We start from the raw sequence: 14914 nt of genomic DNA on the forward strand, positions 1-14914 counted from the left end.
GTAGCTGCATTTTATATTTTTATTTTCTACAATATCATTTCAACTTCTAGTGACATCTAGTGGTCAATTTGACAACCCATTTCTAATAAATTCACCTTTTCTTTTTCTAGAAAACACAAGCAGGATTTTTTTCCACTTTCCATTACACACACATTCAATAGCACTAATGCAGCTGTCTTCTAGTGTGATTTTATACACATGGATGGAGCTCTCACACTGTTCTCTGAGTGTGTTTCAGCATTGTAAATGCAGAGGAACTTGATAGAGTGGTTATAAATAGAAAGACACCATCATTATTGTACAAACACATTGAGTCTTTGGTTTGTTTTAGAAGCAACAGTTTTATTTGTAGCCGTGAAAAAAAAGGGGGGGGAAAAACAGTCGCCTCCTCAGAGTCTAAATGCTCACGTTCAAGATTAAAGTGCAGAATTGTTTTCACAGCTTGTGTAATTTAAAAAAAAATGAGACCAAAATCAAAGAAATATAAGGTTAAAATATCAAAACTAGGCATCGGAAAAACATAAATAGGATACAGAACAAGATGACATCTCATACAACATTGTATCAGCAATGATATTCACTCCACTTAAATCAGGCTTGCACTTATGACACATGAAAAGGGGAATCAGTTCACGTTTCTTTTTCCAAGTGGTTGGCAAGGCTAGCTTACATCGAAGGCACAGCATTGTTCAGAGGTAACGATCCTTTGCAAAGAAGAGCCGCGGCATCCTCCTCATCGATCCTCACAGACACACACTAACGTGCTCGACAGAACAGAAAACGCGCCGAAGCATCTCACGTGGAGCGAGCCCATGGACGCACACGCACTCCAGCAGGTTTTACAGAAGCATATTTTGTGTTTTCAGCATTTTACATCGACAGAAGGTTACATGCTCCGAGTCTCACTTTTAAGCGTTTGAATCCTCCTCTCCTATTAAGCTGCCGAGTTAATTGAATTAGTGAAAAAAGATCCAGGAATATATACGGCCCTGAGACAAAGGAGTGGGACGAGAAGGTGAGTGGCCAGTTTAAGTGCTCCAACATCAGAACGACAGGCAGAGGTTGCAGCCTCTGTGGAGCATCCCACACAAAAGCAAGCAGTCAGAAGGAGAAAAAAAAACACAGAACCTCATTCGCAAAGGACCAGTCTGTAGGCAGCAGGCAGAGCTGGGACAACGCATCCTCTCGGTAGCAACGGCGTTTTGGGTGCTAAAGCTTGAAAAGTCAAAATATAGTCATGGTTTCCATAGATACATCGAATGTAGAGCCATGCACAAAAAATGCATGTAAATAATTATAAAACGGTTTGCTTTCAAGAGGATGCATTTCCTAGATCCCATTTTTACAGTTGAAAGGCTCCATCAGTGTCTTGCATTCATATTTCTACCTGAACCGACATCATTTATTTCCGTATCACAAGAAGCCCAAGAGAGGAAATTAACAAACATGGCTTCATCCAGCCATTTGGTAATATAGTGCAAATTAAAGTACTCAAATCTATACAAAAAGATTTCAGTGGTTATATATACATCTACACAAAAAAACACAGATGGTGTGTTTTTGCTCTTTCGATTTAAGCTTGACTTTCTTAACTTTTTTTTGTCTTTTCCTCTTTGTTTTTTTAATTTAAAATCACATCATTTTGAGACAAAAACCAGCTTGGGTTAGAAGTCAAGCAGACCGAGTACATCATGCAGTTTGCAAAAAGAGTAGGACAAAAAAAAACGCAGACAGATGCATGGACAGACACATATACAGAGATATTTGCAATTTACATGTAAACACACAGTGGGTCATCCACAGGAGGAGAGACAGCTGACATGATGAGGCAGAACCTGCTCAGACCTGAACTATTTTACAGTACACGAGATGAGAGTAGTACTTGATTGCCCTCAAAATCCTAAAATCACATATTATTAGTTGATGATAATATTTCAATTTAGATCAGCAAGTTTGATTCGACTTAACAATCCAGTATCAAAATGAAATTTACTCAAGCACAAGATGGCAGATCAAATGGACTCACATTTATTGAGCTTGAGGAAATATTTTGCAGTGATAACATTCCTGTTATCTCAAATGCTAAAAGCCTGGAACCTGCCACAGTAGCGTAGAAAACACTAAATCTTTAAGCTCTGCCCTGTCAAACCTTTACTCTCCTCCCTTTCAGCTGGTCTGCCAATAAAAATATGGCAATGTAGCATACGTATATAAAATATGTCTGTACATTTACAATATTAGAAACATTTACAATGTACACTGTTATGTGTTTGAATGTATATGTACGTGGATAAGACGCGTCTAACGTATGTGTGTATGTGAACTGATGTGGCTGAGTGCTGGACAATGAATGAGAGACAGCGGGCGTGGACGCATACATCACTCGGAGGTTATGAACACATGAGGGGCAGAAGGACACGAGGAACCAGGATTTGACCAGAAAGCATTATTTACACTCATGCACTCATCTTCAATGGGTTATTTAAAGCTTGAAAGGTTTAATTGGACAATTGGTCATCAAGTAGATCTCGATCTGTGTCTGAAACGACAGGTGGGTCCCTCCACTTTGCATTTTTTTCCCTAAGCTCAGTTTAAAATCTAAACCAGAAGCGAAATCAAACCAAACGCACATCAAACATCTGCAGTACGGTGCCGCGTAATTCAGAGGCCCAAAGTGACGACCTCTCGTCGTCTGCTTTGACTACCTTGTCCGTGTGAATTCTCACACTACAGTCAGTATTTTTAAATGCTATGACGGCCAACGTTGAATCTACGAGATTCAAGAGTTGAGTCGTGATTTCAAAGTTGGGTCTGATTGCATACGATATGCTGCACCTTAGCTTCGGGTGCAGCATGATCAAGCTTGACTTTGAATGTGTGTCTATGTGTGTGTGTGTGTGTCTCGCACAGCTGGCTTTTCAGATCCAGGCTTTTTTTCCCCCCTGAGTCCACTCGTTAGGCCTGAGCGAGTCTACGCCCGCAGCTTCAAACGAGTAGGAGCACATACGCGACTCCTGCGGCCTCTGCTCCCGCTGACAGGCAGAGGATCGCTGCCCATGCGGGGGAGGCGGGGTAACTCCTACTGACCCACTCCTCCGCTCGCGCCAGGCCTTACTCCGGCTGTTCGGGGTGGGCGTGCAGACCGTTTTCGGGCCGCGCGCCGCTGTGGTTCTTCCAGAAGGTCTTGTGCAGCTGCTCCACTTCGGACACCAGCGGTAAACCCATGTCCAGGTGCATCTTCAGGTTCTCAAGCCACTCGTCAAGTTTGGAGAAAGCCGGTCTGAAGATTAAGGAAAGCAGATGGATCTCAGTTGAAGACATTATTTTATATATTTACATTCACTCAAAAATACAATAAAACGTGTTCTCGTTAGAACTTTCTGGTTTGGTGTGTCTTATTTAAAACATCAAAGATGTAGATGGTTTACACCGACCGTTTGTCGGCGTCGAGCTCACAGCACACAGCAGCCATGGGGAAGTAGGCGGGGGGACAATCAGGAGGACAGAAGTGCTCCAGGAAACCAGACACGTTCAGTCCGAAGTCCATCGCCCTGGGGAGGTAGTCCGGGTCCGCGTTCACCCTGCCAATTATCTGTAGAGAGCCCCAAAAAAACGATTTAAAAAGAGAGGGAAAGAGAAAGAAGAGTTAAACATGGATGCCCCTTCGTTGATCTGAAAAACACTGAACCCTCCAAACTGAAGCTGATCGTTCCCAGCAAACCACAACTTGCCCGTCGGAAGCCACATGAAGACAACTTTGATTTTTCTGCTCCCTCTAATCCCTAAAATATTCTCTGGCTAATTGTCTCCATCTGGGGAAGTTCATATTCTGGGACGTCAGAGAGACAGAAATAAAGTGTTGAGCCCCAAATTATGTGGATGGAAATCAAACATCTGGAACTTTGGAGAAGTCCAACTTGTCTCTCGTAAAATGGAATAGAGCTGTGCCATGAATATTGGGGGCACGTGACGTTTTGAGGTAGCAAAACGACACTACGAAGTTAGCGACTGTGACAAATGACAGGTATTCCGATTTGTACCCATTTGGGACAAAAACTATGAAGCCATTTTAGTTCTGCTAATCGCAGCCTCTTTGTTTTATCATCACCGAGTGGAAGGTCACTCACCTCGCAGAGCATTATACCAAAGGAGAAGATGTCTACTCTCTCATCGTAGCTCTTCCCTGAAAAAGGAAAAGAGACAAAAAATGATGCTGTTGTTAACTTTGAGCAGGAACTGACTTCTTCATCTTAGGAAGGCGTCAATGTGTTGAAGTAAATGAGCATTCGTGCTAATTAAAAAGAGACACACATGTCCCCGCTGGTCCTACCGTGGATCATCTCAGGAGCCATCCAGTAGGGGTTTCCCACCACCGTGTACCGCTTTCTGCGGTCGTGCTTCTTGAGGCCGGGCAGCTTACCCTGCGACAACGTCTCCTCGTGCTTGTCGTCCACCATGAGACGGGACAGCCCGAAGTCTGCCACCACCACCGTGTTGTTCTACACGGAGGAGACGAAGCACGTCAGAGAAATGTTAGCGTTGTGCCGCGAGCATACGCACGGCCTCTCGCTGCAGGAGAGAGGGGGACTAAAGAGCTTGAAGTTCAACTTTTTTTGAGGTCCCCCATCAAATGACAGGTGCGCAGGTGTTAAATCCACGAAGAAAACATAGTGTTCACACACACACACACACACACGCACACACACACACACGCTGGTACAGGAATGCATGAGTTCTTACCTCCCGGACTAGACAGTTGTGGGAGTTGAGGTCCCGGTGGATTATGTTCATGGAATGCAGATATGTCTGGATGACCGATAGACAGACAGACAGGAGAGGAAGGAAGAACAAAAACAATAAACAGAAAAACATAGAAGGTTTTAGTTGTGCTCTAATGTAAAACCTGCGCCAAGAGGAACAACTTTGTGTCATCTCAAGTAAAAACAAGAATCCAGTCATGCACAGCGTTCCTCATTGTGTTCAGATGAGTGCATCAAGAACCGTTGGGTGAATCCTGCAGGAATCCATGCTGTCACTTCAATAGACGCTTATGTACTGTGTGTGCAACTCAGTAACACAACCAGCAGGAGGCGACAGCAGCGAAGATAACGCAAAGCAATGCACTTTCCTTTCCTGCTGCATTTCAATTTTTTTGACATTATTATTATTACATTAATTTTCAGTCATCGAACTCACCATCCCAGCAGCTATGTCCTTGGCGAAGCTGACCCGGCGTTTCCAGGGATAGTTGCTGTCCTGTGAGCGAAAATCAGAATCAAATGTCATCGCCTTCAGTGGCCGTTGCAGCTGTAGAATCACGACAACAGACCAACACAAAGTACAAAGACAAGTACCAGTAGCTCTACTGGATGCTTTTTGAATACTGAGCAGGAAGTAGATGGCCTCAAAGTCTGCAGCCACTCAAACGCCCTCTCACCATTTTCTTGATGATTTCTCTCAGGGTGCCTCCCTTTATGTACTCTGCGATGAAGTTGAGCCTCTTGTCCTTGTAGAGGACTCCGATGAACTTGAGCACGTTGGGGTGATCCAGGCACCGCATGACTTTTACCTGATGGAGCAACACACACATTTTTACACACAAGATGAATAGTGCTTTGCTGCAGGATCCTGAGGTTTCCTGCAGCAAAGCACTGCACTGAGTTTGGACACGTTGAAACAGCAAAAAACATTCATTTTGGCTAAAACGTAAAAGGAAAACATAAATACGCCCTATCTTGGCAATGGATGATACTCTCATGTATAAATATGCTCAGCTGAGCTTCATAGATGCCCTGCAAAGTATTTTCATTGTGGAAAGGAAATCTGTTACGTGGTTGATTTGAGAGGCCAAATGAAGCTAGTTGCTCAAGTCTGTTTGTCAAAAGGTTGATTTGAACTGAATTTAACCAAGTGGGCTTATATTAAGTGTCATCTACCTCAGAGACAACCAGCATCTAATTCTTTATCCTTACTTCATTTTTTTGTCCCATTGTCACTGAATCTCACAACACATTTCTCGTCTGTATTCATTTTGATAAGCAGGGCAACAAAGACACAACAGGAACATCTGAAGTAATTCAGATCGCTGCGAGGCTAAAAATATCTCAAGAAGTGTTTCGGAGGCCAAAAATCCAGAGTCATTTTTATTTTCGCAGATTAATGGAAGCACGAGAAATAAATGCAATGACTGTTAAATTAGTTCTGCTCATCCACCTCTTGTGGATCTTGCGCTGTTTTTCGGGGGTGATGTTTTTTCCTTTCATTTCTTCAAGTGAGAACTTTTGTATTCAGTCCTGTCCTACATTCACACGGGGAGATGCTAATTTTAACTTGGGATTCTGGTTGTGTATAAAAAGAAAAACAAACCTCCGCAGCAAAGACTCTGCCTGCTGGTCCAGAAATTCAAACCGTTAACAAACGTACTCTCTAACTTTAGGTCACATACCTTTACTGACAAATATGTATTGAATATTCTGGTTATTTTCAATCAATACAAAATCATTTCATATTTGTGTTGGAAAACTGAATATAAAACCGAGTTATTATTCAACCCAAGCATCTGGGATCGTCCACGTCCACTCACCTCTTTGAGGAATGTTCTCTGAGTCTCGTCATCGAAGCGGATCAACTCTTTCATCACCATCACCTCCCCGGTTTCCTTGTGGGTCACCTACAAGACGCAATGATGCAAAAAAAAAATCAGCTGAGGCTGAGGCCATGTGAACCGTTATGCGTGTGAGAGTTTCATTCCGTCCTCTGCAAGGAAAACATTTAAAAACGTCGACCTGCTCCAGATGCACGATGGACACAGCGAGACGCGCCCCAAACCTACCTTGATGGCCTGTCCGAAGCAGCCCTTCCCCAGCACCTCTCCGTGGATGAGGTCAGACGGCCGGAAGATGCGATGCGTCTGATTGGACACGACGCGGAGCGACTCCGATCGATTGATGTCCTTCCTCTGGGAGATGGGGGACGCTGCGTTGCTGGAGCCCGGAGACTTATCGATGCTGTAGCTCCGTCTGGAGGGTGAAAGGGGAACCAGGAAGAGAGAGAAGACAAGGAGAGGAATAACAGAGGGAGAGAAGAGCATTTGATTACTGTTTGTTATTTGTTTTAAATGGACAGGAAGAAGCTTTCTATCACATGTTAAACTAAGTTAGAGCTGGAACTTGGCAATTTAATGTTACATCTACACCGTCAGTGTGACAGAGCGACTTCGGCGCATCACGTTCAGTCTGCTGCACCACATCGGCTTCTTACGTGATGATGCGGGATCTGAGGTTGTTGATGTCGGGGTTGGGGGGCTGTGTGATGGGCAGGACGAGGCCCCCCGACAGCGGGGGGGACAGGGGGCCGTCCACTGGCTCCCCGGCCTCCGAGGGGCCTCCCTCCAGACTGTGGGGGTCGTGCTCGATAGTGAGCTGCAGCCGCCGACTGGTCTCCTGGATCAGCAGGTCGATCTGGAAGGGGGAAGAGTTCGGATCGGTCCACAATTCATCCTCTTCGGGGTAATGTGATAAGAACTATATAAGCATGACACCTCTGCCAATATCATATTGCAATGTAGACTGTATACAGGCTTTATTTATTGTATTGTGTGACACTACTACTACATCCATAACAGCAGAGGTCACGATTGTAACTGGAGAAACTGTCCAATAGGTGGAATCTGCTGAAAAGCTTAACAGTGTTGCAATGAAGTCGAATCTTCAATACCTCATCCAGAGGGACGTTGTGTATGGGCGTCCCGTTGATTTCAAGGATCCTATCTCCAACGTGGATGGAGTTTTTCACATCTGGACTGATGCAGTCTGGTTCCACCCTGAATACAGAAGAACAGGAGAAAAAAATATCTCTTTAAACACCCCTCTGCACTCATTGGATTTTTCTTTTAAACAGAACTGTAATCTGATAAAGTCTCAACTCATTTGAATAACGGTGGCTGAGATTTCCTTTTTTCTTCCACTCTATTATACATTTTTTTAAACGAATCTCATCTATCACACTGTCTACCCTTCCCCGTCTCCTTTGTCCTCCACCACACTGGCCTCTTCCAGACTCAGCGTCTCCTCTTTTGTTACACAATGACAACCCGGGAGACGCAGACAGGGAGGGACGGACTCACTGGGAGACTCTGACTGTGGGTCCGTGCTCGGGGCTGTAGCCGTTGATCGGGCTGAGCGGCTGGTCGATGGCCACGGAGAAACCTCGTCCTCTGCGTCCGTTGCTGCCCTCGGCGGAGGCCGGGATGGACACGAGTGTGACCGTGTGAGGGATCCGTGGGCACGGCGTGTCCGGCAGGGACAGCGGCGTGACGACGGTCTGGTAGTAACAGTGACCGCTGCAGGAGGCGAAGGGGAGGATGGATTGGGAAAGGAGGAAGAAAGTTAATAGGAAAATGAAAATCCTCGTGAGGTTTCGGGCTCTAAAGCCGTCCATGCAATTCTAAAGGGGAACATTAAGTTCTCATTGCTGCAGGTTTTTATAGCATCACATCTTGTTGACAAGCTGTTGCTCTGCTGAGTTTGGGGGGAAACAACGAGCCGACTATCATTCCCTGAAACAGGAGGAATGCACAGAATGTGAGGAGGACTCGTGAAAGAGCTATGAAGGTATTCAAAACTCAAATTAAATGTGGTGATGTGAGACAATCAACATGTCATCATCCACTTCCCCTCCGAGGAAAAAGGCCGTTCTGTCTGTTTGTGCCGCTGTGTGGGGCAGCTTGTTAAACACTCAACGCAGAAACACAACCTACGACAAATCGATTCAAGAACATGAACCGGAGACAGAAAAAATAACGGGAACATTTACATGATAAACATATTTTTGTATTTTCAGACTTAAGATCTTCTCCGAATCTATTCACCACAGAACATCTGTCACCGGCTTACAGCAACTGTGCCGAGCAGCTTTATTTGTTACAAAATACCCCAAAAAGTCGCTTCACATCTCAAACGGTGTGAATGCAAAGCTCCACTCAGCTGTCGCCACAGTTGGTCGTATTCTTGACAAAAGGTCTTTGAAGCCCGAAATGAGCTGCATAAATTTCAGATTTTGTCAATCATCTGCAGCTTTTGGCTTCTTGTGCGGTTTTTGTGGATTCATTTCACTTCAAAGGGATTTCAAGTAGATTAGTTTGTTGCAGAAGAGTTAATTTGGGAAAACTAACTTAAAAAAGGCAAATAATAGTTGTGTGAAGGAGCTCGGGTGATAGAGCGACCACATCACACACTGCACCAACTTTGATTTGCCGCTGTTAAAACATCAAGCCAGTTAAACAAGGTTCACTTTTCACACAATGCTTCAATTTAGATTCAGGCGCTTGCCTGTCTTATAATAATGTCCTTGAGGCTCACCAGTAGAGTTTGGATCTCTCCACCAGAGCGTATGTGTCGCCATCCCCGATAAATGTCCTGCAGTTCAGACAGGTGAAGCACTCTGGGTGATATTTCTGTTCCCCTGCGACCTGTTGAGAGAAAAGCCAACGACGCGGTTAAAAGGACATTCTGCAGTGTAAACTTGACGTACAAAGATATATCAATGCAATAGTTGTCCAAGGCAACACGGCAGGCCAGTGTTTGTGATGTGACCGGAGCAACAGGCCGCATGGGGCTTTAATAACGAGGGGGTGGGGGGAGCAGGGCGAGGTTTGGTCACTGAGGGTAATACTGAGGGATGGGACATTGAATTTGCTGCTGCCAGAACACCCCCCCTCTGAGAGCCCAGGGCAGTTCTGCAAACAAGAGAGGGAATTGAGTTATGGCCAAAAAGCAGAGCCGGCAATGAGCAGATGAATCACAGGGGCAGATGTGAGGACGATGCTGCCGCCAGAGGTTTCAGCTCTCCAGACCAACGGGAGAAAACTAAACCCAAAGACAAAATGAGGCGACCAAACTCCACCGGGTAACAGCATTCCCACTTTTACTGCTCCTCAACTTTCCCTTTAAGTTATTCCTTATATCGACGGCCTTTTACTTAGTCAGGTCATTTTGCGCGCATCAATTTAAACGGAGAACCTGATGACTTAAACATGAGCTCTGATGGGTGGAGTCCACCAGAGCCCGCTGCTCCCCCGAGGCGCCGCTTGTGGTTTCATTTTGTCCTTCAAGTGGCGGAAAATTTTGGAGGGAGTGAGCCCTCTGAATACACTTCTCTACTGCAATGATCTGCATTGCAAATTCGGTATAGCAAGAGAGGGAGGCTGAGGCGGGGCGCGTCGACGAGGGCTGCTGAACAAAGGACAATCAATTAAATGCAAAGGAAAAAAAAGTGGATTTGGCATTGTGTAGTATTATCTAAAGGGAAAACTGATACTCGCATATTATTGCCTTAAAAAGCCACAATTTGAATATATCATAATACATAATTCAGAGAAAATATCTAAATCCCACAAGGTTGACAAAAAATTGTACAATGAAACAACTAAAATCACCAAAGTGCAAAACCTGAGCTCATGGACGCAGACAGAAGTCTGAGATGCCTTCTGAGTTTAGTAACGCCAATTAGGCCATTTCCAAATGGGCCAAAAGTAAATGTAACTGTGAAGATCCATCCATGGAGAGGAGCGGTGAAACCAAACACACACAACAGATACACACATGCTGACGGCCCTCAGGCAGGAAGACACCGTACAAGCTCATTCATTAACTGTAATTCAGTCATTCATTTGAGCAGAAGCTTCCGGCTCTCAGCCCTGAAAAGTAGCCGTTATTGATCCTCGACGCTCTTATGGAGTTAAAACAATAAAGACTGACCTCGAAACAACCCGGAGACACAGAGGAAGCAACTTGCAGATGAAGAACTGTCCCACTTTTCAACCCTGCTTAATGTTCAGGTTGATAATACAACACTTGTAATGGAAAAGGAAGGAAAGCAGCTGTGTGGCTCAATGACCGACCTCATTTCTTTATGTGTCTTTATGTGTCCTCCAAGCAGCCTCGTTAAAAGGAGCCATGAACGGTTACTGTCTGATATCGCCGGCCAGAGTGAACACATCAAAAGTATGAAGGAGAGACGAGGGAAGAAAATCTAAGTACCAAACCAAAACAAATGCATGTGTGTGTGTGTGTGTGTGTGACTCTAAGGTGCAGCCCTGCAAATGGAATAGACAGGAAGAGAGGACAGCTGGACGGAGATGAAACGGGGGTGTGTGCCCCACACTGGAGCACGCCATTTGCTTGCCAGGCAGGCATGACACACACACACACACACACACACTCTTTAACCACATTTGACAGGCGACAGCTGCTGTGCTCACATTAGGGACATGCTTCCGCTGCAAAATGTATCGATAAAGACAATGATAAATAATAAAGACAGAAAGAAGGAGACATTCTCAGATAATTCATCTGTGTATGTGACGTTAAACCTCAAATTGTATTTCATTATTTTCCGCATTATCTCACTGTGCTCGTGGGTGTATGACTGTGTTTAGCCCGGGGGGCTTTTCTAGCCACAACAACGCACACGTGTGTCCTCGGGGGGGGCGGGTGAGCCGGTCTGATGCCTGTGATCGGTCACACCCTGACCTGTTTTAAAAGAAACGCAGCACTGTGCAGAAAGAGATACATATCATTGCTGTAGCTTACGTGTTCATCTTCATACACTTCAGGAGCCGCTAACAATTAATCCAAAGACAGATTTCCCCTCCTCAGATGTTTGATTTGCTCTTTAAGAGGCCTGGATTGGTTTTGTATCTTGCAACATATCTGCCAAAAATCCCAACATACATGTGAGTTTCAGAGGACATATTCATGCAGTTTAGATGAAGTGGGTGATATAGGACTACAATATCCTGGTTTAGTGATTGATGGTTATTGCCACAGCGTTTTGGGGACATCTTACGTTCTTTTCATGCCAAATATATAAATATTTCCTATATTACCGTTGGTATGAGTTCAACATGTTTTGGTTTTAAGTCACAACTGATCCCTGCACCTAAAAACTGTTATTAACATGTTTTAAACTACTTTCATTTAATAATAATTGAATAACCCTCATCTGGTAACCCGAGCTGGTTGAAAGTCAAGATCTCCCTCTAATTTCCTCAGACCCATTTATGCTAAATAATGCCTCTGCTACAAACACGCTTAGGCGGGTGCAACCGTGAGTCCAATTTTGGGGATTGGACTCACGGTTGCATGCGATGGTCACGCGTGGAGAATGTCTGCTCGGTGTGTCAGAGCCTTTAAGCTTTATTTGCTTTTATTGAGTTATCTGTGTGACCTTAAGTTAGCTGTGGAATGTGAACGAACCCCTTTACGCCATCTGGAGGAATTTATGGCGGTGAAATGGCCTCGACGACACTAAACAGCAACGGAACATATTGGTGGTAATTCATGGACGCTTCAGCTCCTCCAGACCAGCAGTCACCCATGAGGACGTTTCCCGAGCGACGAGGTTAACACTTGTCTGGAACGCTATAATTAGTTTGGAGCTAAAGTTACATTTCTAGATTTTAAGTTGAAAACTACACAGTGACCTTATGGGACTAAATGACTCAAGAGTAAAACTAAATATAGAGACAAATCATTTGAATTGCATTCGAATTTCCCTTTTTCTTTCTGACTGAATCATTTAGTTTCTATTTTGCTCTGAAAATGTTTTCGACACATTTCAGGTTTTCCCCTTAAAGCGCTTTTTTTTTTCTCTTCCCCTTTTTTTTGGTGATTATATTTGATTGACGAAAGTGTGTTGCTGCCAAGCGTCAGTAATAAAAAACACAGACGAAGACCCATCAGCTGTTCAGATATAAAAGAAGTTACCTGGGAATAAAAGTCGAGGTGATCAAGTGTACCGAGGGCCTGATGATACGTCTGAGAGACTTTCATGACATCGTGACACGTAGCAGCTCATCATTTTCCTCTCATAGAAGTAGTAACTGTCAGACCCAACAATAAGCCACTTTATATTTCCCCGACCCATTTAACTTCTTGAATATTGGAGTTATTCATTCGTATTAACCGGGCATCTGGTGCTTAGGGACCACAGACAAAATATGAAAGAAAAAACCTATGTGTGTATCATCCACAACAAGCTCTTCATGCCTGCTGGTCTCTTCACCTCAACAAGTCGGACCTTCTGACTTCACTCCGCTAACAATGAGCTCATAACAACACCGCCAGAGGTGCTTCCAAAAGCCACCGCTGGATTACGGAGTATCTGGTTGATGTAATGAACTTAAATCAAAAAGCCAACCTCCGTGGGTTAAACTCAAACACACGGCCCACATGTGTCTATGAATCAACACATAGCTGCTATGTTTAAAAAATAGCCTCGTGCGGATGATTTGAAGAGAAACACTCTTGCATTAGGTGCTTTTTTTAGTCCCCACAGATTACAACTGTGTCGAAAGAGAATTCCTCAACACTGATAAACATACAAAGTACCATCAGGATGTTTCACACTGGAGTGGAAATAAAGCCAAAGAAACAACGTGATCCTGGATCCGTTTTTGGACTTTGGACAGTGGACATCATTTAAGCAAATACAATTAGACTGAAAGCCTGAGAGAGAAAACAGAAGCCACATTGATTCTGATTGAGTGGAAACTCCCTTCAGCTACAAACTATCACAGTATCCACTGGCCTCGGCCTTAGAAACAGAATGTATTCGGCTCGTTCCCCCCTGTGTGTTGGGCTCACATGCCGGCCCCACTGTGACTTACAGTCACACACACGGCATGTGGGGGGGTAAATACAAATGAAACCTTTGCAGTGTCACAAGAAACTGCTCTTCATCTCTGAATGTGTGCAGTCAAACACTTGTGATGGTCCTGATTTTAAGAAGTCTCACTATAAATAGCACGCTGGCTCATGACAGAAAAAAACAAAAAGCCGGAGCACTAACGGCCGAGTCCATCGGTCATGATGAGGCACAGGCGACATACACGGACGCCCTTTAACATGGCACACAAATCACAGCAGCGTAGCGCACCGTACTTCAGTTTCAGCTTTTTAAATCAAAGAGATAAAGACAGAAAAAGTCTCGGCAGGAGCGACCGGCAAAGCATCTCAACCGTCCTCCCTCCCTCCCTCCATGCCTCCCTGCCTCCTCGCCGCCTCCTGACTGTACATCCCCCATTGGACGCCCGGCAACACATGGCAGCAGCGCAGCGATCAGCCTCACCTTCTTATCCCTCTTCCACAGCCTGAGACAGCAGAAGCTCCAGAAAAACAAGTCTCCCACCATGTCAGTGTCCTCTCGGCTCTCTAGCTCATTCCAGTGAGGCAGGCAATACTACCCCCCCACACCCCACCCCACGCCCCCCGCTGTCACAACAAAACCCCGGCAGCAGCCCAAACCGGTCGGAGGGACGGAGGCTGCGGGAGGGAGGCAGCAGGGGAGACGCAGGCGAGAGAGTGAGCGGCCCACGCCTTCTGCAGCTGAGCTCATCTCTGAATGTCACTCCCCCCCCCTCCCTCCTTGCCTCTCTCATTTTTGCTATGAGCTCATCGTTTCCTGTTTGGCTCCGCCCACTCTTGCACACGCGCTCCCCGGCTGGTTCGACTGCACACAGACACACACAGACACCCCCCACTCGTCTCATGGTGTCTTCAGTTCATTCCTCTCTCCTTTTCTTCTGCCCCCGCTCCTGCCATCTCATTTGCAAACCGGTGAAATTCAGGAGAGTGATTCTGGGGTTATTATGTGGGGGAAAAAGGCTGTGCATTACCTAATTTGTTTGTGCCATGTGCGGAAATTCCTTAACAAAGACACAAAAGCATTGTTTCAATCAACAAAGTTATTGATGTGAACTGTATAATAAACATTAATGTAATGAATATTCAAAAAATATTAATTTAATGAATAACTTTATGTTCCTCTGATCACTGATGAAAATGAAACTAAGAAAGTAAGAATTGACCACATTACATTAAGCATAAATACATGTGATCTACCGTGTCATCTT

At 44.9% G+C, this 14914-nt stretch overlaps 1 protein-coding gene across 3 annotated transcripts in view; it reads right to left on the bottom strand.

Annotated features, from left to right (window-relative positions):
• Positions 1–321: 321 nt before the first annotated feature.
• Positions 322–14914, bottom strand: part of limk1a (LIM domain kinase 1a) — a 35553-nt gene continuing 20960 nt past the window's right edge. For 2 of the 3 annotated variants that reach the window (XM_040175949.2, XM_040175966.2), the window contains 13 exons: positions 9360–9469; positions 8126–8341; positions 7717–7822; positions 7261–7460; positions 6833–7019; positions 6584–6670; positions 5438–5569; positions 5197–5256; positions 4741–4806; positions 4331–4499; positions 4128–4183; positions 3435–3592; positions 322–3280 (listed from right to left, as the gene is read on the bottom strand). In XM_040175949.2, coding sequence (XP_040031883.2) covers positions 3112–3280; positions 3435–3592; positions 4128–4183; positions 4331–4499; positions 4741–4806; positions 5197–5256; positions 5438–5569; positions 6584–6670; positions 6833–7019; positions 7261–7460; positions 7717–7822; positions 8126–8341; positions 9360–9469 — 1716 coding nt within the window. In that variant the 3' untranslated portion in view covers positions 322–3111. Of the gene's footprint in view, positions 3281–3434; positions 3593–4127; positions 4184–4330; positions 4500–4740; positions 4807–5196; positions 5257–5437; positions 5570–6583; positions 6671–6832; positions 7020–7260; positions 7461–7716; positions 7823–8125; positions 8342–9359; positions 9470–14130; positions 14424–14914 lie in introns of those variants that run through there. The other variant, XM_040175975.2, reaches the window with a different exon arrangement.

The sequence above is a fragment of the Gasterosteus aculeatus genome, chromosome 1 (genome assembly GCF_964276395.1).
Source record: "Gasterosteus aculeatus chromosome 1, fGasAcu3.hap1.1, whole genome shotgun sequence".
Classification (NCBI taxonomy): domain Eukaryota; kingdom Metazoa; phylum Chordata; class Actinopteri; order Perciformes; family Gasterosteidae; genus Gasterosteus; species Gasterosteus aculeatus.